Source organism: Rhinopithecus roxellana, chromosome 10, assembly GCF_007565055.1.
Source record: "Rhinopithecus roxellana isolate Shanxi Qingling chromosome 10, ASM756505v1, whole genome shotgun sequence".
Lineage (NCBI taxonomy): Eukaryota > Metazoa > Chordata > Mammalia > Primates > Cercopithecidae > Rhinopithecus > Rhinopithecus roxellana.
The window spans coordinates 96696544-96717279 of record NC_044558.1 but is presented as its reverse complement, the minus strand read 5'-3'; the positions used below and the strand labels follow the sequence as shown (position 1 = coordinate 96717279).

Sequence of the window (20736 nt, the reverse complement as noted above, 5' to 3'; positions counted from 1 at the left end):
TGTCTATTTTTTCTTTTGAAACAGGGTCTCGCTCTGTTGCCCAGGCTAGAGTGCAGTGGCACCATCATGGCTCACTGTAGCCTCTATCCCCTGGCCTTAAGCCATCCTCCCACCTCAGCCTCCCAGGTAGCTGGGATTGCAGACTCACTCTACCATACCCAGCTAGTTTGTTTGTTTGTTTATTTGTTTGTTTTGTAGAGATGAGGTCTCACCATGTTGCCCAGGCTGATCTTGAACTCCTGGGCTCAAGCAATCTTCCTGCTTTGGCCTCCCAAAGTGCTGGGATAACAGGCATGAGCCATTGCGCCTGGCCAATAACAGCAGTCTTTTATGACTAAAAATATTATTCTTTGATATGTCCCTGGCAACTGACTTGGAAAATGTAGGATCAGCAAAGTAAGAGAGACTTGGACTTGGCTTATGGTAGAAAGGGGTTTGGCAATTTTTTTTTTTTTTTTGAGACGGAGTCTTGCTCTGTCGCCCAGGCTGGAGTGCAATGGCATAATCTTGGCTCACTGCAACCTCCGCCTCCCGGGTTCTATCTGTCTGTCTTCTATCTATCTTTGTTTGTTTGTTTGTTTGTTTTTTGAGACAGAGTCTCACTCTGTCGCCCAAGCTGGAGTGCAGTGGTGCGATCTCTGATCACTGCACCCTCCGCCTCCAGGGTTCAAGTGATTCTCCTGTCTCAGCCTCTGGAATAGCTGGGATTACAGGCATGTGCCACCATGCCCAGCAGATTTTTGTATTTGTAGTAGAGACATGGTTTTGCCATGTTACCCAGGCTGGTCTCGAATTCCTGACCTCAGGGGATCCACAAGCCTTGGCCTCCCAAAGTGCTGGGATTACAGGCATGAGCCACCACAATGGGCCTGGCAAATTTTGTGTGTGTGTGTGAAGGGCCCCGGATAGTAAAGATTTTAGGCTTGAGGACGTCCATCCCCTGTAGCCACTACTCAGCTCTGTGAGCTCTGCCACTGTAGCCTGAAAACAACTAGAGACAATAGATACATGAATGAGGATGGCTATGTTCCAATAAAACTTTATTTACAAAAACAGTCAGTGGGCAGAGTTTGGCCATGATCTTAGAGGACAGTTAGTACCCTATCCCCTATCCAAATTGCGTTAATAAATATTGGAGTTTTTGGTAAAGAACCATTTAAAAATCTCACGCAGCAGCTTTCAATCCTGGTTGTACATTAGAATCACCTAGGGGGTGGGGAGACTTCTAAAAAATACAATTGCCCATGCCCCACCCTTGGTCAATTTAATCAGAGTTTCTAGGGGTGGGGCCCAGGCATTAATGCTTTTTGAAAGCTTCCCTGTGGGAAACTTAAATGTGCACTGTATATTAGATAATATTATTGGTTTAATGTTCAGTTTCTGTGGTGTTTTAATGGTTCTGTAGGTAGGTGGGAGGGAGATACGTGCTAAAATAGTATAAAGGATTGTGGTGTCTGCAACTGACTTTCAGAAAAAGAGTGTGTGTGTGTATGCGCATGCACGTTCTTATTAGAGAAAAATCAAATATGATAATATGGTAAAAGTTTAACAATTAGTGAATCTAGGTGATTACTATGGGGTTTTCAACATGCTCATCTTCAATTCTTCTGCAGTTTTGAAGTTTGTAAAAACTGATTGGGAGGGAGGACTCCCCAAGTGATTGCAACGCGCAGCCAGGACTGGGAACTTATACCCAAGGAGATATCCACTCTTTGTGGGGAGTTCTATTGCTAAAATAACATAATGCTTTGCAAAATACATTATTTGGATGGAGTTTCCTGGAGTTGGAGTGTTTGTCAAGCACAATATGCCTGTAATCTATTACAGCCAGCTTGCCATTCACAGGCTGGGGCTTGGGTCTGTGGGTTATTATGCTGGTCGTTCCTCTGTGCACATATTGACTCTCTTCTGGGCATGAAGTCCTGAAAGGTCACGTACACCAGAGGACAGCCAAGGGAAGATGGGTGGAGCAGCCCCCAGCTCTTGGGAATTGGGACATTGGCCTGGACCTCCTTGATGATAGAGGCTACAAATGTTGAACCAATTACAGTCTGGAGATAAATGTGAGATTCATTATTCTTCTGACTTTCTTGGTCCCATTTGTTAGAAAATAGTGAGTTCTCTGCGCCTGATGGCATTTGGTACCTGAGAGGTTTTGAACAAAGACTTGCGAATTGAATGATTACTTTGAAATGAATTTTTTTGAGGCTTTTAAAGGGACCTAGTTTCTGACACCAATTCACTGATCATGGGACTTCGTTAGTGACACAAAGCAACAAAACATGATTCTGTGGACTAAAACGTACAAGATGAGACTGCTTCGCTAAGTTAACAAGAAAAAAATGGTTTTTGTTTGTTTTTTGTTTTATTTTTTTTGAGACGGAGTCTTGCTCTGTCACCCAGGTTGGAGTGCAGTGGCGCAATCTCGGCTCACTGCAACCTCTGCTTCCTGGGTTCAAGTGATTCTCCTGCCTCAGCCTCCGGAGTAGCTGGGACTACAGGCATGCACCACCACAACTGACTAATTTTTTGTAGTATTAGTAGGAAACAGGGTTTCGCCATGTTGGTCAGGCTGGTCTGGAACTCCTGGCCTCAGGTAATTTGCCCACCTTGGCCTCCTAAAGTGCAGGGATTATAGGCATGAGCCACCGTGCCCTGCCTAGAAAAATATTATTATTATTATTATTATTATTTGTATGTAGAAGGCAATGGTCAGATTTTTTAACATTCACACTTAGATGTGTGTGTGTGAATTTAAAAAATGTTCACACAAACAACTCTTGAGTTTTTCACCTCTTGGAAAACCACCAGTCTAGCTGCTGGCCAGCACCTGTGCTGTCCAGCCCTGGGAGCCACAAGCCTAGGGGATTGGTGGAGAGTTATACCACCACCATTTGGTAATAGAAAGCAAATCAGAGAAGGGAGAGGAGATTTAGAATACTTTCCTACCACATTTCTTCAGCATTGACATTCCTGTGTGTTTGTGTGTGAAATATCAGTATGTTAAAATTGTTTCTGATGATAAAATCAGTATTGGTTCATTAGAATAGGAAAATGCAGAAACACATGTAGAAAAAAATGCCCCATAGCTGTACCGTCTGGTGACCTCTGGAAGACCAGGCTTAGTGGATGCCTGGGGTAGGGAATGGGGGCATATTGCTCAGGAGCTCTGGTATTTAGCATTCATTGCTCTGTCTTCAGTGGGTGGTTAGGGAGCGCCTGCGCTGAGCCATTCCCAGGCCCCGCATGCACTTAGGGCACAAGAGGAGATGCGAACACCGGCTGCACCCAGCCCTGGTCTCCAGCAGAAAGGTTCTTCTTTCAGAAGCAGAGAGGAGGGATGCAACACAGACACACTGTTCCTCCCTCCTGTAAGATTCAACCCCACGTCCCTCTCCTCTGAAACTGTGAACCCATTAAGTCAGGCAGCAATGTGTAGGGGAAACAGCGGGAGGCTTTGGGGGCAGAATAGTCCTGTGTTCGAATCTCGCTCTGTCTTGCACACGTTTGGTGGCTTTGGGGTGAGGCATATTGCCTCTTTGAGCCTCAGTGTTCCTATCTGTAAAATGGGAATCAAAATAAGTAACTCCTCATGGGGGTGGGAGAATTTGGGGAGTTGTATATAAAGGGTCTAGCTGTTTACTAGCCACCTGGCACACAGTATGCACTTGATAATCACTGACTTTTTTTTTTGGAGACAGAGTCTGGCTGGAGTGCAGTGGTGCAATCTCAGCTTACTGCAACCTCCACCTCCCAAGGGATGCCGAGTAGATGGGACTACAGGCACGTGCCACCATGCCTGGCTAATTTTTATATATATATATTTTTATAGAGATGAGGTTTTGCCCTGTTGCCCAAGCTGGTCTCAAACTCCTGAGCTCAAGTGATCCTCCTGCCTCAGCCACCCAAAGTGCTGGGATTACAGGTGTGAGTCATCACACCTGGCCTTATCACTGGCTATTAATAGTAATGTAGGCAGGGGTTTAGTTGTATTTGTTTGTTCTTACCAGGCATTTAGGGCATGTTTTGGGGTGGATGAATGGGTGGCCGAGTGAGTGAGTGAGTGAGTGAGTGAGTGAGTGAGTGAGTGAGTGAGTGAGTGAGTGAGTGAATGAATGAATGACAGGAGAAAGTGGTGAGAGTTTGGATATCAGGCTGTGCCGGGCCTGTTTGGAGAACGGAGCAGCTGCCTGGCTTTTGGGGCGGGCGCTTCCCCAACCGAGATGAGTGCTGCATGTTTCCCTGGGCTGGAGAAAAGCCATTTGGCTTCTTTTTTTGTCCCTTAAGGATGAGCTGTGTGGCCCAGACCCTTCCCTATCAGACGAGCTGACCTCCATCCTTAATGAGCTCACTCAGCTGAGCAAAAGCGAGCACTGCAAAGTGGCCCTCAGAGCCCGGCAGGTAGGGTTTTGGGGTGCGGTCCCCATGATGTGCGCTTCCCCCCACCCTCCTGTGCGGCCCCTACCATGCTCAGCCCTCACCATGCACGGTCCCACCATGCTGCCGGCCCGTGTCCAAGCCTCTGCCTTCTGCCCTGGGAGGTTGGCTTACACCAGCACCCCACCCCGTCCCTCCCCCTGCAGATCCTGATTGCCTCCCACCTCCCCTCCTATGAGCTGCGGCACAACCAGGTGGAGTCCATTTTCCTGTCTGCCATTGACATGTACGGCCATCAGTTCTGCCCCGAGAACCTCAAGGTGAGCCCGTCTCCTTCCTTTCACCTTCTACAGAGCACACACTGTGGCCCAGGTGGGGGCCTCTGGGGAAACGGCTCCTCTTGCCCCTTCAGGTGCTCAGTGGGGTGCAGGGCATAGTCACAGATGCAGGCAGTTTAGCCCAATGTGGCCAGGGCTGCCCGAGGGAGCACCTGGGGAGATTCTAGGAGAGGTGGGCATGGAGCCCAGTCCTGCCGGAAGGACAGTGTGACAGCAGCAGGGGTTCACCTGGTGCAGTTTACAAACCTCAGCTGTAATGGAGCATATGTGGAAGCTGTGAGCCTTCCCATGGCTGAGTCATGGCCTCATCTTCCCTCTTCCTGGACTCTGGCTCATTTACATGCTCTCAGGTACCCCCTCAGTGCCTGCTGGGAGACCTGTCCCAGGTGCCATCATCCCAGAGTTCTTCAGCTCTCACGTGATTTAATCTCCCGTGATTAAATAGGGGAGGAGCCCAGTGCACTGCAGGGCACTGATTGCTTTTAGTGGTCGAAGCATGACTTCTCCCTGCTCCCACCACCCCCACTCATCGGACTGGTGATTAAAAAACTTACTCACTGGCTGGGCGCGGTGGCTCATGCCTGTAATCCCAGCACTCGGGAGACCAAGACTGGAGGATCACTTGAGTCCAGGAATTTGAGGCCAGCCTGGGCAACATAGTGAGACCCTGTCTCTATAAAAAATACAAACAAACAAGCAAACAAACAAAGAGCCAGGCATGTTGGCGCACGCTGTAGTCCCATCTACTCAAGAGGTTGAGGTGGGAGGATCGCTTCAGGCTGGGAGTTTGAGGCTGCAGTAAGCTATGATCACACCACTGCACTCCAGTTTATCTCAAATAAACAAAAACAAAGAAAAACCTGAAACTTGTTTACATTTACTTTTCCTTGTTTCCCCTTTTCATTTCCCATAGAAGTTAATAATTTCAGAAACAACCATCTTCGACGTACTGCCTGCTTTCTTCTATCACGCTAACAAAGTCGTGTGCATGGCGTCCTTGGAGGTAAGCAGGAGAGGCCTGGAGAACAGCACTGACCGTGCCAGTTCTACTGTTCACTTCCACCACCATGCACCTGACCCTAGGCCACACGCCTTGTGAATGTGATCCTATCCTTTTCTATACAAGGTAGGTATGTTATTAGTCCCATCCTACAGAGGAAGGAACTGAGGCTCAGAGAGGTGAAGCGACTTATGCAACGTCACACAGCTAGAAAGTGGCAGAACCAGGTTTTGCATTATTGGGTCTGTCTCATTCCAGATTCCATGCTAGTCACCACTGCTGTCTCATGTGTCATTCCAGCCTCTTCCAGGAAGGGCACATTAAATACTAATCCCTGAAAGCCAAGTCTGAGGCACCTCATCTAAACTTTCTGACTCACATGCATTAAATACCTTTGAAAGACTTTCTGCTTGGAACTGCCAGAGCTAGAGGAACCCAGGTGACAACTTAAGGTGAACCCCCTGCCCCCCAGGTGATGAGGTAGAAGGGCGTGGATGGTAGCAAAACCCAGATTAGAGCCAGGTGATCCCAGGTGGTCTTACTCTTGGGAGCAACAATTCTGGTCTTCTTGAATTCAGGAACCAAGAGGTGTTGTGTTGGTTCCAGGAAATCAGAGTTTTAAATCAGCTCTTTTATTATTATTATTATTTTGAGACTCGCTCTGGTGCCTAGGGTGGAGTACAGTGGCACTATCTCAGCTCACTGCAGCCTCTGCCTCCTGGTTTCAAGTGATTCTCCTTCCTCAGCCTCCCCAGTAGCTCGGCCTACAGGGGCGCACCACCGCACCTGGCTAATTTTTGTATTGTTAGTAGAGACAGGGTTTTACCATGTTGGCCAGGCAGGTCTGGAACTCCTGACCTCAAGTGATCTGCCTGCCTCAGCCTCCCAATAAATTTGCCCTTTTAGAATCCTTTTAAGAAAATATGAGGTGATGTCTTGTGTTTTTAACATGGTCCTCTTACCTGGGACTGCTTTGCTGGCAGTAGTTTTTCCAATATTCTTTATCTTCTGAGCTCAGTCTCAGTCCCCTGTTGCCCCCACTTTCTCTTCTGCATCCTTGGGAGCCTGTGAGTCACACAGTGAGAAGGTTTACTGGGTCTTCATGGAGACCATCTTGGGCTTGTTAGCATGTTACAGCCACAGGGTCTCCTGGGCCTGCAGCTTTTATCCCTCTATGGGTTTCACCTCTGGAAGAATCTTTCTCAGGCCTAGAAGAGTGAGACCTAATACACCTCTTCTGTAGTTACTTTAAAAACAGTTTTTGTTTTGTTAGAGATAGGTCTTGCCATGTTGCCCAGGCTGGAGTTGAACTTCTAGGCTCAAGCAATCCTCCTGCCTCAGCCTCCCCAGTAGCTGGGACTACAGGTGCATGCCACCATGCTTGGCTTATAGTTACTTTTTAAAGTGCTAAATACTATTTGTGTCAATTAGAGATTTTTCTAGGATGCTTTTGGGGTTTTTTGTTTATTTGTTTTGTTTTTCCACCATGCCCAGCTAATTTTTGCAGACGTGAGCCACTGCGCCACTGCACCCGGCCTGCGAGAGATAGACCTTTTAGAGGTCATTTCTGGTACCCCTTCCCTGTGAGTGCCCTCAGCTTTTGAGGACACTCCGCAGTGCCCCCTGAGAGAACGCCCGTGTGCTTCTGCCTTGTCAGGTTTACGTGCGGAGGGGCTACATCGCCTATGAGTTAAACAGCCTGCAGCACCGGCAGCTCCCGGACGGCACCTGCGTGGTAGAATTCCAGTTCATGCTGCCCTCCTCCCACCCAAACCGGTATGGAATGAGACGCACCCAGGGATGGCCTGTGTTTCTGTTCTCCCCAACCTCTGTCGTCCTGTCTCTGGAACCACCTGGCAAGTGTGTTTGGACATGCTGCTGGGGAGACATCAGCAATAAGCGCTTCCCGTCTGGGCGCTCCCTGCAGTGCCATTTTTCTCCCCCTAACATGGTGATAATGCAGAGCCCACCTCCTACACCTGCACTGTTCAGTACAGTAGCCATGTGTGCCTATTTACATTAAAATGAATGCACATGGGCTGGGCATTACATGCCTGTAATCCCAGCACTTTGGGAGGCTGAGGTGGGCAGATCACTTGAGGTCAGGAGTTCCAGACCAACCTGGCCAACATAGTGAAACCCCGTCTCTACTAAAAATACAAAAATTAGCCGGGTGTGGTGGCACATGCCTGTAATCCCAGCTACTGGGGAGGCTGAGGCAGGAGGATCACTTGAACCGGGAGGTGGAGTGAGTCAGTGAGCTGAGATTTCCCCACTGCACTCCACCTCGGGCGAAGAAGCGAGACTCTGTCTCAAAAAAAAAAAAAAAAGAGACCAGGCACAGTGACTCACACCTATAATCCCAGCACTTTGGGAGGCCGAGGTGGGTGGATCACAAGGTCAGTAGTTCGAGACCAGCCTGGCCAACATGGTGAAACCCCATCTCTGCTGAAAAAAAAATACAAAAATTAGCCTGGCATGGTGGCGTGCACCAGTAATCCCAGCTACTCGGGAGGCTGAGGGAGAACTGCTTGAACCCGGGAGGCGGAGGTTGCAGTGAGCTGAGATTGTACCACTGCACTCCAGCCTGGGTGACAGAGCAAGAGTCCATCTCAAAAAAAAAAAAAAGAGAAAAAACAAAGAAGGCAAATGAGCCAGCCATAGTAGCCCACACCTGTAATCCTAGCACTTCAGAGGGCTGAAGGGGGCAGATCAGGAACTTGAGGCCAGGAGTTCGACACCGGCCTGGCCACCTTGGTGAAACCCCATTTCTACTAAAAATATAAAAATTAGCCAGGCGTGGTGGCACACCCCTGTAATCCCAGGTTACTCAGGAGGCTGAGGGACAAGAATCGCTTGAACCTGGGAAGCAGAGGTTGCAGTGAGCCGAGATTGTGCCACTGCACTCCAGCCTGGGTGACAGAGCGAGACTCTATCTCAAAAAAAAAAAAAAAAAGAATTCAGCTTCTCAGTCATACTGTGTGGCTCATGACTGCCTTATTATGTGATAGTGGAGTTCTAGAACATTCTGTCATGGTAGAAAGTTCTAGTGGACACTGCCACCCAAGCCATTGGGAAGAGTCATGAGATAAGGCACAGGTAGCATTTTAGACAGTGCCTGGCACAAAGAAAGTTGTTGACTGTGAGTGATCCCGGGGATGACCATGACTAACTCTGTTATTGCCATCTAGTGGCATGCCATTGGCCTGCTCAGTGCTCCCACACTTTTTTTTTCTTTTTTTTTTTTTTGAGATGGCATCTCGCACTGTTGCCCAAGCTGGAGTGCAGTGGCACAATCTCAGCTCCCAGATTCAAGCAATTCTCGTGCCTCAGCCTCCCGAGTAATTGGAACTACAGGCACGCACCACCATGCTTGGCTAATTTTTATATTTTTAGTAGGGATGGGGTTTCATCATGTTAGCCAGGCTGGTCTTGAACGCCTGACCTCAGGTGATCCACCTGCCTCGGCCTCCCAAAATGCTAGGATTATAGGCGTGAGCCATGGCACCTAGCCCACACTCTTATTTTATTCAGTTCTTATCCTCTGTCGGCCAAAAATGTGTTCTCGTCCTCGTTTTACAGATGGGGGCCCAGGGCCGTCACCTGACCTAGGCTGAGCTGCTCGTACATGTGGAGTGGGAATTTGAGCCCAGGCCACACTCTCACCTCCAATTCCTTTCCACAGCCTTCAGCAGCCCTCTGAGCCAGGTGCGGAGGCACCCACACTGTCCTGTCTGTGTCCACTGTAGTCTGCTGTCCAAGAGCTGTAGTTCAGTAGATCCCCTCAGTGTTCTCACCTGAGAATATCTTTTTTTTTAATTTTTTTGAGATGGAGTCTCACTCTGTCACCCAGGCTGGAGTGCAATGGCGCAATCTCAGTTCACTGCAGCCTCCGCCTGCTGGGTTCAAGCGATTCTCCTGTCTCAGCCTCCCAAGTAGCTGGGACCACAGACATGCACCACCAAGCCCCAATACTTTTTTTTGTATTTTTAGTAGAGATGGGGTTTCACCTTGTTGACCAGGTTGATCTGGAACTCCTGACCTCAAATGATCTGTGCACCTCGGCCTCCCAAAGTGATAGGATTACAGGCACCACCATGCTTGGCTCACCTAAGAATAGCTGATGTGTCTGAGTTCCTCACTCACAGTCTTTTTTTCAATCCATCTTGTTTCAGGACCCAAAGTATTAATACCATTTAGGTCAGGCAGAGTGCGATACCTTCTCTTAAAGTAATTATGTCTCCCTGGGATTCAAAGCGTTCTCTCTCACGCTCCCTTGCCCCTCTGGTTTTGGTTCTTATGGGCGTGCCCAAGGCCTTGCTTATAGCTGCAGTGATGTCATTGTGATTTGGGAGTTCGGTGGATCAGATCTGTACAGGCAATAGGGTTCATGCTTTGGTGAAGCAGGGATTTTTCTGGCCTCTTGGGATTTTTAAACTAACTTTCTTTTCCTGCTGGTTTTAAGAAGAAAGATGCTGCCATGTTTTGGATGAAGACAAGGGGGCTTCCCCAGGAGGCACTGCCTTTCCTAGTTATTTGTTTTTACCCTTCTTATTTCCAAAAATAGGATTGTGACATTTTACCCCATTGAGAGAAAGGGGACAGGCTGATTGCGCCTAGGGTCGTTCTGGGGATTTGGGGAGCAGTGGTGGTATAAGATATTTTGTAGCTGTCTACTACTGAGAAGGAATTCTTTTCTCTTTTGATTTTTTTGTTTGCTTGTTTAGAGACAGAGTCTAAACAGGCTGGAGAGCAGTGGCATGATCATAGCTCACTGCAGCCTTGAACTCCTGGGCTCAAGTGATCCTCCCACCTCAGCTCCCTGTGTAGCTGGGACTACAGACTTGCGCCACCACACCTGGATAATTCTTTAAAAATATTTTTTTTGCATAGATGAGGGTCTCACTATATGGCCCGGGTTGGTCTTGAACTCCTGGGTTCAAGTGATCCTCCTGCCTCAGCCTCCCAAAGTGCTGGGATTATAGGCGCGAGTCCCTGTGCCTGGCCTTCTCTTTTGATCTTATTGTCTCAGCAATTCAGCCCTGTTAGGAAGGGAAGGGCGGTTCTTCTGAGGGCTGTGGGTCATGCCTTGTGATCTGCATGTTTATCCAGGTTATTGGTTGTGATTTTCAGTATGGGCACAGGGTCGTTTTTTGACCCAGAGAGACATTGAGGACCCTGGGGGACTTCTCGCCATCTAAGATTCTCACAATTGCTGTCAGTGCCAGAAATGTATTTTGGGCCTGTGAAGAGACCTTGCCTGTGGGTGCCCCCACCACCCAGCCCTTTGATGCCTCCGTAAAGAGCCATGAGGAATAAAGTCTACCCCCAAGACAGCCCAGCTTGGCCCTCAACACCTGTGTGTGTAGGGCCAGGCACATGGTGCTTTAGGTCACCAAGACCCAAGGGAAGGTCAGGTGAGAGGTTGGCAGGGCTTTGTGCCAGCTGCAGCCTGGACCTCTGCGCTGGGTGGGAACTGGCTACATCCCCCTGCTATGGGGCTGCTGTCCTAGCTCTGCCCACTGTTGCCCTGCAGGAAACTGACCATCACAGCCAGACTTCTCATTGTTTTTTTCCAGCAGAAGCAGGAAATCTATTTTTTTTTTTTTTTGACCTGAAGTCCTTCCATTTTTCAGTGGGGACAGGTGGTTCATGTTAAATGAATACATGAATGCATGTTAATTCATGTATGTTATTAAAATGCCGCATGGCCCAAAGTCATTCTGTGAGCGGCATTCAGCCACACTGCCACTGCAAGTTTGTGACCCCTGGATTGAGCTGTCGGGGAGCAGAGGGGCCATGATCATGATTTCAGAGCACACAACAGGAATGCACATACCTGTGTCAGGGTCCCCAAAAGCACCCCCAGGTTCGATCATCGCCTAGGAGAACTCACAGGTCTCAGGACGTAGTCATGCTCATAGCTCTGACTCATTAGGGGGCAAGGATACCAAGCAGTTAGCCAAGGCAGAAGGCATCAGGGTGAAGTCCAGAGGAAAGCAGGTGCGCTGCCAGGGTCCTCTCCCAGTGGACTCATGCAGGGCGCACTTCATTCCCCCAGCAAGGAGTTGTGACAACACAAGTGAAGGGTTGTCTTCCAGCTCTGCACCAGGGATTGGTGGCTGGTCACACCACCCTCTGCCCTGCATCAAAATCTCAGGCTTGCAGAAGAAAACAGGTGTTCAGCATAAACCACACTGTTTGTACAAACGGGTGAGGCACAGTGAGCCACCCTTGTCACCTTCAGGGAATGATAGGAACCTTCCCGAAGTCCAAGTTCCCAGATGCCAGCCAAGGGCAAGCAGGTCTCCTTTCTCAGAAGAGCAGTGTGGGGCCTACTGTGTTGACTTCCTGCACACCATATGATTACCCCTCCAGTACCTGATTCCAAGGCCCAATTCTAACAACCTCAGGTGGCCCATTGAGATTCGCTGCTGGTGAGCAGCCAGTTCTGGGAGCATCATCGTCTAAACTCCAGAAGGCTGCTGACTTTGTCTCAAGGACAAGTTTGATGAAGGGGGAGGGATTAGAGGGAGCAGAGGACTGGAGTGTCTGTCAGGAACAAGCCTGACTCCCTCACCGGCTGCCTGGGGCTGGTGGATTTCTCCAGGAGAAATTGATGCTGGGAGTATTTCTTCTCTGTGGTCAAGTTCAGCACTTCGGGCTCCCCTTGGAATTGTGTTGGGACTGGACTCTCATGCATGAATCATTGATTCCTACATTTGTTGAGCTCTTACTCTTCACCAGGTCCTGAGGGATCAGATGAGACCCTCCTCAGGCCCCGGCCCCAGCCATTGTCTTATCCCCTGCCCATTTTAAGCCCCCCTTTGGAAGAGCTCTAAATCTGGTCCAGCTCACTGAAGCTTCAGGAGCAGGAACAGCTCGTAGAGTTGGGTCTGCAAGTAGCTGCCTCATCCCCCACTTGCCATCACCCTACAGGATGACCGTGCCCATCAGCATCACCAACCCTGATCTACTGAGGCACAGCACAGAGCTCTTCATGGACAGCGGCTTCTCCCCACTGTGCCAGCGCATGGGGGCCATGGTAGCCTTCAGAAGATTCGAGGACTTCACCAGGTACCCAGCGTGGCCCGGTCTGCCAAACACCCTGAGCATGGGGGCTGGGCAGGCTTCCCTTGAATCCCCCCAACCATTCACTGGACAGATGGGGTGGGAGAGATCCAGACACATGGCACAGCAGGTCAATAACAACAGAATAATAATAGCATCGTAGCCAAGAGTGTGAGCCTGCATGTCAGCTTGCCTGGTTTGAATTCTGGCTGTGTGCTTTCTAACTGAGAGACTGAGCAAAATATTTAACCTCCCCATACCTTCGCTTTCTCGTCTGTAAAATGGGAACAATAAAGGACCCACTTCATAGGGGCGCCATGAGAATTAAATGAGAGAATATGTGAAATAACATATTTAAAGTGTAATTGGTATGCAGATAAAATAGTGACTAAATGTTAGCTCTTGATGGTTACTGTAGTGGTCTGTTTTCAGCCTTTCACTGTGTGTTCTGCTTTGTGCTTGCAGTATCTTGTGGAATTTTCACAACAGCCTCATGAGTCCTAGGGATTACTCTTATTACCTTTCCTGGACTCAGGCGTGAGGTGAGGTTTCTAGGATCTCCCAGCCAGTAAAAATGGGAGCCAAGAGTTGATCCAAGCCCAGCTGATGCCCAAAAGCGTTGGAATCCTTCCCTGTATTCCTGATCACAGATCACTTAGGTTCATTCTTCCCTTTTGGGAAGGACCCCCTCACGGGTGCTTTGGACAAAGTAGACGGAAACCTCCTGAGCTCTGGAGAGCTGGATAAGATCAAAGGGTGTTGGCTGGGAAACTGGGAGGGGCTGGCACTTCCTGCTGCCTGACTTGGAAGCTTGACCTCATCCCCATGGGTCAGCAGCCCCTCAGCCCTCCCTCTCTACCCTCACCCCCAGAAATTTTGATGAAGTCATCTCTTGCTTCGCCAATGTGCCCAAAGACACCCCCCTCTTCAGCGAGGCCCGCACCTCCCTGTACTCCGAGGATGACTGCAAGGTAAGCGTCTAAGCCCGGAGAGCAACCTAGGGAGCGGGTGGGCCATGGCCCCCAGGCTTTCCAGCCCTACCCCTTGCTTCTCCCTCTCAGAGCCTCAGAGAAGACCCCATCCACATTCTGAACGTGTCCATCCAGTGTGCAGACCACCTGGAGGATGAGGAACTGGTGCCGATTTTACGGACGTTCGTGCAGTCCAAGGTACTCTGGGCAAGGCTCTGGTTTTGGTGGGGGTTCTTGGAGAAGGAGGAGGGGCTAGGCTCGTTGAGGCAGCCCTTGGGGAGGCAGGCCTGCTGAGCACTTCAGAGCCACAGACCTGGCTTCCCACTCTAGCTCTGCTCGCCTCGTAGCTGGCGACCTTGGGCAGATGTGGCTGAACGTGGGGGGAGCATTTATCTCACTCATGGTGTTGCAGTGATTCGATGACAAGGTATATTCATGACTTAGCCAGTCCCAGGTACAGAGGGCACACCCAATAAATAGTTGGGAGGTTTTCTGGGAATGTTTTTGTTGGAATAATCCAGAAAATGGCAGTTTTAAAATGGCTACTTAGATTGATGACCAAGTGTGCCAATAACAGCAGGTTGCTCTATAAGCCTGTGGTGCCGTTGTATTCCAGCCTGGGGGACAGAGCGAGACCCTGTCTCAAAAAAAATTATATATATTTACAATGTACAATGTAATATTTTTAAATTATCTTTTTAAATAACAGCTTTATTGAGACATCATTGACATACTACACAATTCACCCATTTAAAGTGAATTGGCAATGTTCAGCCATAAAAAGGAATGAGATCATGTCCTTTGCAGGGACATGGATGAAGCTGGAAGCCATCATCCTCAGCAAACTAGCACAGGAACAGAAAACCAAATACTAAATATTCTCACTTATAAGTGGGAGCTGAACACTGAGAACACATGGGCACAGGAAGGGGAACAACACACACCGGGGCCTGTCAGGGGGTGGGGGGCGAGGGGAGGGAACTTAGAGGACAGGTCAGTAGGTACAGCAAACCACCATGGCACATAGATACCTGTGTAACAAGCCTGCACATTCTGCACATGTATCCCGTTTTTTTTTTTTTTTTTTTTTTTAAGAAGAAATAAGAAAAAAAGTGTACAATTTAGTATATTTTTAGTATATTCACCAGGTTGCACAACCATCACCAGAATCAATTTTAGGACATTCTCATCACTCCATAGAAAAATCCTGTACCTGTTAGCAGTCACTCCCCTCTGTCCCCGACCCAAAACCCTCTCCCCACCACAGCCCTAGGCAACCACTAATCTACTTTCTGTCTCTATAGATTTGCCTCTTCTGGACATTTCATATAAACGGAATCAGACCACAGGAGGTCTCTTATGATTGACATCTTCCACTTAGCATAATGTTTACCAGTTCATCTGTGTGGTAACATGCAGCAATACTTCAGTTCTTTTTATGACCAAATAATATTCCATTGTGTCTTTGGTTTTTAATGCAGAAAAATATCCTTGTGGATTATGGACTCCGACGAATCACATTCCTGATTGCCCAAGAGGTTAGTTCACAGTTCATCTCCGTGAGTCTTTTCCATTCTCCAAGGCTTGGTGTGTGCCATTTATTTGATATTTATTTTGTAGATTTGGGTGAAAGAGATCAATCATTAGAAAACAGAAGGATTTCCAAATGATTCATTCTAGTAGTGAATGTAATCATTTACAATCACTAAATAAGTATGTAAATATTTCAGTGCATCTTGCTTGATTTAATTGTCTTGTGTGTGGATTTCTTTTTGCAGAAAGAATTTCCCAAGTTTTTCACATTCAGAGCAAGAGATGAGGTATGGCCAAAAGTAATGATGTTTTCTCTTCTCTGCCATCTTTTTTAATTTTTTAAGCGATGGGATGGGGCCCGGGCGCGGTGGCTCATGCCCATAATCCTAGCACTTTGGGAGGCTGAGGCAGGAGGTTTGCTTGAGCTCAGGAGTTCTAGACCAGCCTGGGTTACATAGTGAGACCCTGTCTCTACAAAAATATTAAAAAATCAACCAGGCATTGTGGTGCAAGCCTGTGGTCCCAGCTACTTGGGAGGCTGAGGTGGGAGGATTGCTTGAACCTGGGAAGTAGAGGTTTCAGTGAGCCAAGATGATGCCATTGCACTCCAGCCTGGGTGACAGAGTGAGACTCTGTCTCAAAAAAAAAGAAAAGAAAAGAAAAGAAAAAAAAAAAAAGAGATGGGGTCTCACTATGTTGCCCAGGCTGGACTCAAACTTATAGGCTCAAGTGATCCTCTTGCTTCAGCCTCCCAAGTAGCTGGGACTATAGGCACATGCCACTGTGCCTCCCAGCTCCCTGGCACCTTTGGTATTCATGAATATAATCTGCAGTCCTTCAGGCATCCCCATATTCAAGAATGTAGCAACTTTTGTGTAGACTGCAGTCTTCCTCTGGGATTGTATTTCCACTGAGAGCCCTCTGTTCCCTGCATGGCACTCAGACCTGAGAATCTTGCCCTTTCAGCCTCACTACAGGTTTCTGTCTTGCTTGAATAATTTCAGTACTTGCTGATGTACTCAGTAAGACATTTTTTCCAAACTCTTTTTCTTATGCTCTTCTAGAACAGTGGTTGGCAAACTCTCTTGCAGACCAGCTGCCTGTTTTTACAAACAAAGTTTTATTGGATCACAGTCACACCCATTTGATTCCACATTGTCTGCTCTGGCTTTCACTCTAACAGTAGCAGAATTGAGTAGTTGTGACAGAGCCCGTATGATTCATCAGCCTAAAACATTTACTCTTTGGCCATTTAAGAAAATGTTCACCAATCCCTGTTGTGGAACAGGTAGGTTCATTCCCAGCACTGATTCAAGACCCCACCAAATTCAGCATTTTGCATTTTAATTTATCCAAAGCTTTATTTTTCTAGCTAAGACCCATCCTTTTCTTAAAAGTCTTCATTTTTTTTTTTTTTTTCAGTTTAGTTTCCAGTACTGTCAGTTACTTTCTTTTTGGGAACCAATTTCCACCAAGAAACCAGGGGTTAGTGGCTTCATGAGAAATGCCACAGGCTGTGACAGATGGAGAACAGCCTGGTCACACCGGCAGGTGATATGGACTAGCTAGGCTCCCCCAGGAGCCAGCGCTGCACCCAGCACACCAGGCTTGCAGTGCCTGTAGCTCTCCTCAGATCTTAGCAAAACCCCAAATATCTGGAGCCCTGGGCATAGCTTACAATTAAGGGACATCATGAATGCTGCATTCCTGAGTGCCAAACCCATGGACACCAGGGGTCTGCAGAGTAGGGCGTGGACCAAGCAGGCACGCAGCTCCAATGTCAAACTGTGTATGTGTGTCTGTCTTCTCTCCCTGGTCTGCCTACAGTTTGCAGAAGATCGCATTTACCGTCACTTGGAGCCTGCCCTGGCCTTCCAACTGGAGCTCAGCCGGATGCGTAACTTCGATCTGACTGCCGTGCCCTGTGCCAACCACAAGATGCACCTTTACCTGGGTGCTGCCAAGGTGAAGGAAGGGGCAGAAGTGACGGACCATAGGTTCTTCATCCGCGCCATCATCAGGCACTCAGACCTGATTACAAAGGCAAGACGTCTCAGACCATTTCTTCCTCTCTCAGAACCTAGCCCTCCCTTCCTTACACTCCTGCTCTGTGTTGGGGCCTGGGCTGCACACTGGGGATGCAGAGTACACCAGACACCCAGGGTCCTGCCCCTGTGATGCTCCAGTCCGGGGCAGGAGGCGGACAGCAAAGTGGCCTGTGATCACGTCCAGGCTGGTGGCACTTGGATCTGTTTTTTGTATTATGTGGATCTCTGTGCATAAGAAGAAAATTTCTAGGATAGAAAAATACTGGTTTGTGCAGGGAATTTCTTATATTTGCCAACTGAGTGATCATTTTCCATTGTTTCTTGCATTTAGAAAAATAATTCATGGCCGGGCACAGTGGCCCATGCCTGTAATCCCAGTACTTTGGGAGGCTGAGGTGGGTGGATCACCTGAGGTCAGCAGTTCAAAACCAGCCTGGCCAACATGGTGAAACCCCGTGTCTACCAAAAATACAAAAACTACCTGGGCATGGTGGCATACACCTGTAATTCCAGCTACTCGGGAGGCTGAGGCATGAGAATTGCTTGAACCCGGGAGGTGGAGGTGGTAGTGAGCTAAGATGGAGCCACTGTACTTCAGCCTGGGGGATACGGCGAGATCCTATATCACAAAAAAGAAAGAAAGAAAGAGAGAGAGAGAGAGAGAGAGAGAGAGAGAGAGAGAGAGAGAGAGAGAGAAGTAATTCTTGATTGTATTGTGAAAATTTTAAATAAGACTGAAAACTGTTTTTAAGAACCTAGTGCGTGGACCCAGAATCCTGTCACTGAGGGGCCAGCTCAATTGTTGACTGTTTCTAGACATAATCCCATCCCTAAAACCTAGAGTTGTAGGCATAAGTTGCAGATCAGAGCTCAGAGTGGACAGATCATTTGAATATGTTATTCTTTAATTGGTCAGTTACTTGTGGACCTCTTTCTTGTTAATAAAGAATAGTCCACCCCATGTTATTTCCTGGCACGAATGTACCGTGTGTAATTGTTGTTTTTTGTTTTTGTTTTTGTTTTACTAATCCCCTGTTGATGGATATATATATACACACACACACACACATACACACACACACACACACACACATATATATTTTTGTTTTTGTTTTTGAGACGGAGTTTTGCTCTCGTTGCCCAGGCTGTAGTGCAGTGGCGCGATCTCGGCTCACTGCAACCTCCGTGCCCCGGCGTTTAAGCAATTCTCCCGCCTCAGCCTTCCGAGTAGCTGGGACTACAGGTGCATGCCACTATGCCCGGCTAATTTTGTATTTTTAGAAGAGACAGGGTTTCTCCATGTTGGTCAGGCTGGTCTGAAACTCCTGACCTCAGATGATCTGCCCGCCTCGGCCTCCCAAAGTGCTGGGATTACAGGCGTGAGCCACTGCGCCCAGCCCTGTTGATGGATATTAAGCTAACTGCAGTTTTTTGCTACCTCAGTCAACTAGATGTTTTATTTATTTATTTATTTATTTATTTATTTATTTATTTAGAGACAGAGTTTTGCTCTTGTCACCCAGGCTGGATGCAGTGGCGCGATCTCAGCTCATTACAACCTCTGCCTCCCAGGTTCAAGTGATTCTCCTGTGTCAGCCTCCCGAGTAGCTGGGTTTACAGGCGCCTACCACCATGCCCAGCTAATTTTTGTATTTTTAGTAGAGACGGGGTTTCACTGTGTTGACCAGGCTGGTCTTGAGCTCCTGACCTCAACTGATCCACCCGTCTCGGCCTCCCAAAGTGCTGGGATTATAGGTGTCAGCCACTGCGCCTGGTCAAGCTGTTTTAATAGGGTTTATTATTGTTGAGGTGTGGTGAGGCCAACAGATCAGGAGAAAACTGCCATCAAAAAGACAGTTTCTTACCCACAGTTCCCAAGAAGAAAGGGCTGTCCCTGCCACGGGGCCACATGGGGAGGCTCTGGGGTTGGTCAGGCAGCAGAGGGACGGAAGGGAAGACATGGAAGACATGGGTGAGAGCCTTGATTGTGGTTTCCTGGAGAAGAAAAGGGTGAGGCTGAGTAAACAGGTTTAGGATTGGCTGTGAATCATCTCAGCAGACCCTGGGGTGTAGAAGCTGTCTCTAGTTCTCAGGGATCTGGCCCTGGGTAATTAGGGCAGGTGGTTTGTGTCTCCAGGTGTGATCCAGGGTCAGCAAGGCCCCAGGTGTCAAAGCGTCAGAATGCAGAAAATAGGACACATGTCAATACACTCAACAGCTTTGCAGTCCCTTCACCTCTGAGAGGCAGGGCTCTGCTGTTCTTGCCTGGCACACTTTTTGGAGGAGGGGAATGTTTTCCTCCTGCCTCTGCCTCTTTGGGGCTGAATTTCCTGCCAGTTGGGAGTGGACCTGCACCCCTGGCCTGAGCTGCTGCCCCTCCCGCCCTTTGGCAGGAAGCCTCCTTTGAGTACCTGCAGAACGAGGGTGAGCGGCTGCTCCTGGAGGCCATGGACGAGCTGGAGGTGGCGTTCAACAACACCAGCGTACGCACCGACTGCAACCACATCTTCCTCAACTTCGTGCCCACTGTCATCATGGACCCCTTGAAGGTCTCGCCTTTGCGGGGGGGCTTTCACCGGGCTCTAGGTTCACCCTCTGAGCCATGTTGATTCAGGGTATTGTGTCCTGCCACTCGAGACCTGGATTCCAGGATGAATCCATGCATATTTGAGCCTCGGTTGCTGCAGGAGGAGATCAAACCTTCTGCCATTCAATTCTAGAGCTATGTTTTAGCCATGCCCTGCACGTGAGTGCTTTACTTTAAGGATGACAAGGATGCTCAAAATGTGTTGCAAAACAAACGTTTGTCTTTTCCCTAGTTCCAGGCTGCACTGGGGACTGCATGTGGGTGGGGAGAGGTGTGAGACCGTGAGGTCTGTGGTTGAGTGTTGCCTGTCATGTGGCTCTTCACGAGCAGACAGACTTTTATGGTGGTCTGGAATGAAACAAGTCCCGCCTGTAATCCCAGTACTTTGGGAGGCTGAGGTGGGTAGATTGCTTGAGCCCAGGAATTTAAGAGAAGCCTGGGCAACATAGAGAGACCCCATCTCTACTAAAAATTTTAAAAATTAAAAAATAAAATAATAAAATTAATATTGATAATAAAACAACATATATAAATTATATATTTTATTTTATTATTTAATATTATTAAAAATAATTAATACAATAATATTATTAAAAAGAGAAGTCCTGATACATCGTTTGGTGTCTGGGGGATTCAGGGAACCCATGCAGCTGCTCTGGCCTCACTAGTTCACATAGTTCCAGAAGGAAGCAGTTCAATGTCTTGAGACAAAGGCATGTAAAGATAGTATAACGTAGCAGTAGTAGCTCAGTCACTTATCAGCCTCAGTTTCCTTATCTGTCAATGAGGGATAAAAAAGCTCACCTCTCTT

General features: G+C 48.2%; 1 protein-coding gene across 2 annotated transcripts in view; it reads left to right on the top strand.

The window, feature by feature from the left end:
* The window catches only part of ACACB (acetyl-CoA carboxylase beta), a 161501-nt gene that overhangs the window by 109234 nt on the left and 31531 nt on the right, over window positions 1-20736 (top strand). For both annotated transcript variants that reach the window (XM_030939193.1, XM_010360453.2), the window contains 11 exons: window positions 4288-4401; window positions 4584-4697; window positions 5629-5718; window positions 7373-7491; window positions 12655-12792; window positions 13658-13757; window positions 13848-13955; window positions 15239-15295; window positions 15536-15577; window positions 17118-17333; window positions 19732-19887. In XM_030939193.1, coding sequence (XP_030795053.1) covers window positions 4288-4401; window positions 4584-4697; window positions 5629-5718; window positions 7373-7491; window positions 12655-12792; window positions 13658-13757; window positions 13848-13955; window positions 15239-15295; window positions 15536-15577; window positions 17118-17333; window positions 19732-19887 — 1254 coding nt within the window. The remainder of the gene's footprint in view (window positions 1-4287; window positions 4402-4583; window positions 4698-5628; window positions 5719-7372; window positions 7492-12654; window positions 12793-13657; window positions 13758-13847; window positions 13956-15238; window positions 15296-15535; window positions 15578-17117; window positions 17334-19731; window positions 19888-20736) is intronic.